This window comes from Fulmarus glacialis, unplaced genomic scaffold, assembly GCF_000690835.1.
Source record: "Fulmarus glacialis isolate BGI_N327 unplaced genomic scaffold, ASM69083v1 scaffold34461, whole genome shotgun sequence".
NCBI lineage: Eukaryota > Metazoa > Chordata > Aves > Procellariiformes > Procellariidae > Fulmarus > Fulmarus glacialis.
In genome coordinates, this window is record NW_009194004.1 from 1 (window position 1) to 1,092 (window position 1,092).

Genomic DNA, 1,092 nt, shown 5'->3' on the forward strand with positions numbered 1-1,092 from the left:
TGTCGGCCCTCGGTTTGTCTCTGCATCCGTCTTACTTTCAGCAGCCGCCAGATCCCTGTGTTTTCCAAACGCATGCGGTTTTCTGCGTGTGTGCTGTGTGGGCACGCCTCTTGGGAGGATGCATCTGCATGTTCTGCTCTCCAGGAAGCTTTTTCCCTTCATCTTCCATGGATAATATGGACAACACCCACATTCTTTTATTCTGATAATATTTGTGTCACTTTTTCTGGCTAGGCTCGGCCCATATTAAAACTTCCAGGGAGCTCCCTGTTTCTTCCAACTCAGTGATGTGCTGTATCTCAGAAACACGTGAACTTGCTCAGTTGTATTTTCTAGGTGTGTGATGAACCAGAGGAGTTGAAAAGAAAGGCTACTGAGCTGGCTGCTGCTGTCCGGAATGCCAAGCACCTTGTCATCTATACAGGAGCCGGGATCAGTACGGTAGGATTCTTTGGGGGTGAGTGGCTGGAGCTTTGGGAGCTCCTTCAGGAGTTGCAATGTTGTTTGGACTTTTTTTGTGGTTTCCAAATGACTACGTGATGTGTGTTACAAGTCTGGGATGCAAACCATGACCAAGACATTTGCTAGTTTGCATCTTGGGGTTATGCCTGCTGCCTAAGAGATTCCAAGGCTGCATCAGCTCTGTGACTGTGTGAAGAACGTGCTTCTTAAATGGGAAGTTCGCTAGTCTTACTTCATTTGAGTCTCTTCAACTACTTCTGGTGTAAAACCTAAAAACAAGTTAGCTAATTAATGTTGCCTGCGTAATGGACAAGTAGGAATAGCTGGTGGTTATCAGAACTTATAAGTGACGGTTTAAGAAATGGTTGGTTTCAGTGGCCTCTGTTGGGAGAGTGAAAATCTGGTTCTGCCTCTTCTACTGTGACATATGTCACCTTTGTCTGAACTCTGAGATGGGCGCTTTATTTTTCTTTCCCTTTTCTACAGTCTCTGATATGGAGCATCATTCTGGGCAGGGTGTATGAGTGCTAATGTCACAAGTATTTTTGCTAAAGAATGCTGAGTGCAAGGTGCCAGAAATCAGAGTTTAGTGAAAATAAGGAAAGGTTCAAGAATGGAGTTCTGTGTAGG

At 45.0% G+C, this 1,092-nt stretch overlaps 1 protein-coding gene across 1 annotated transcript in view; it reads left to right on the forward strand.

Annotated features, from left to right (window-relative positions):
* Positions 1–336: 336 nt before the first annotated feature.
* Positions 337–1,092, forward strand: part of SIRT7 (sirtuin 7) — a gene marked incomplete at both ends in the record, with an annotated part of 3,852 nt that continues 3,096 nt past the window's right edge. The window contains one exon of the mRNA XM_009587632.1: positions 337–441. Within this exon, the coding sequence (XP_009585927.1) occupies positions 337–441 (105 nt within the window). The remainder of the gene's footprint in view (positions 442–1,092) is intronic.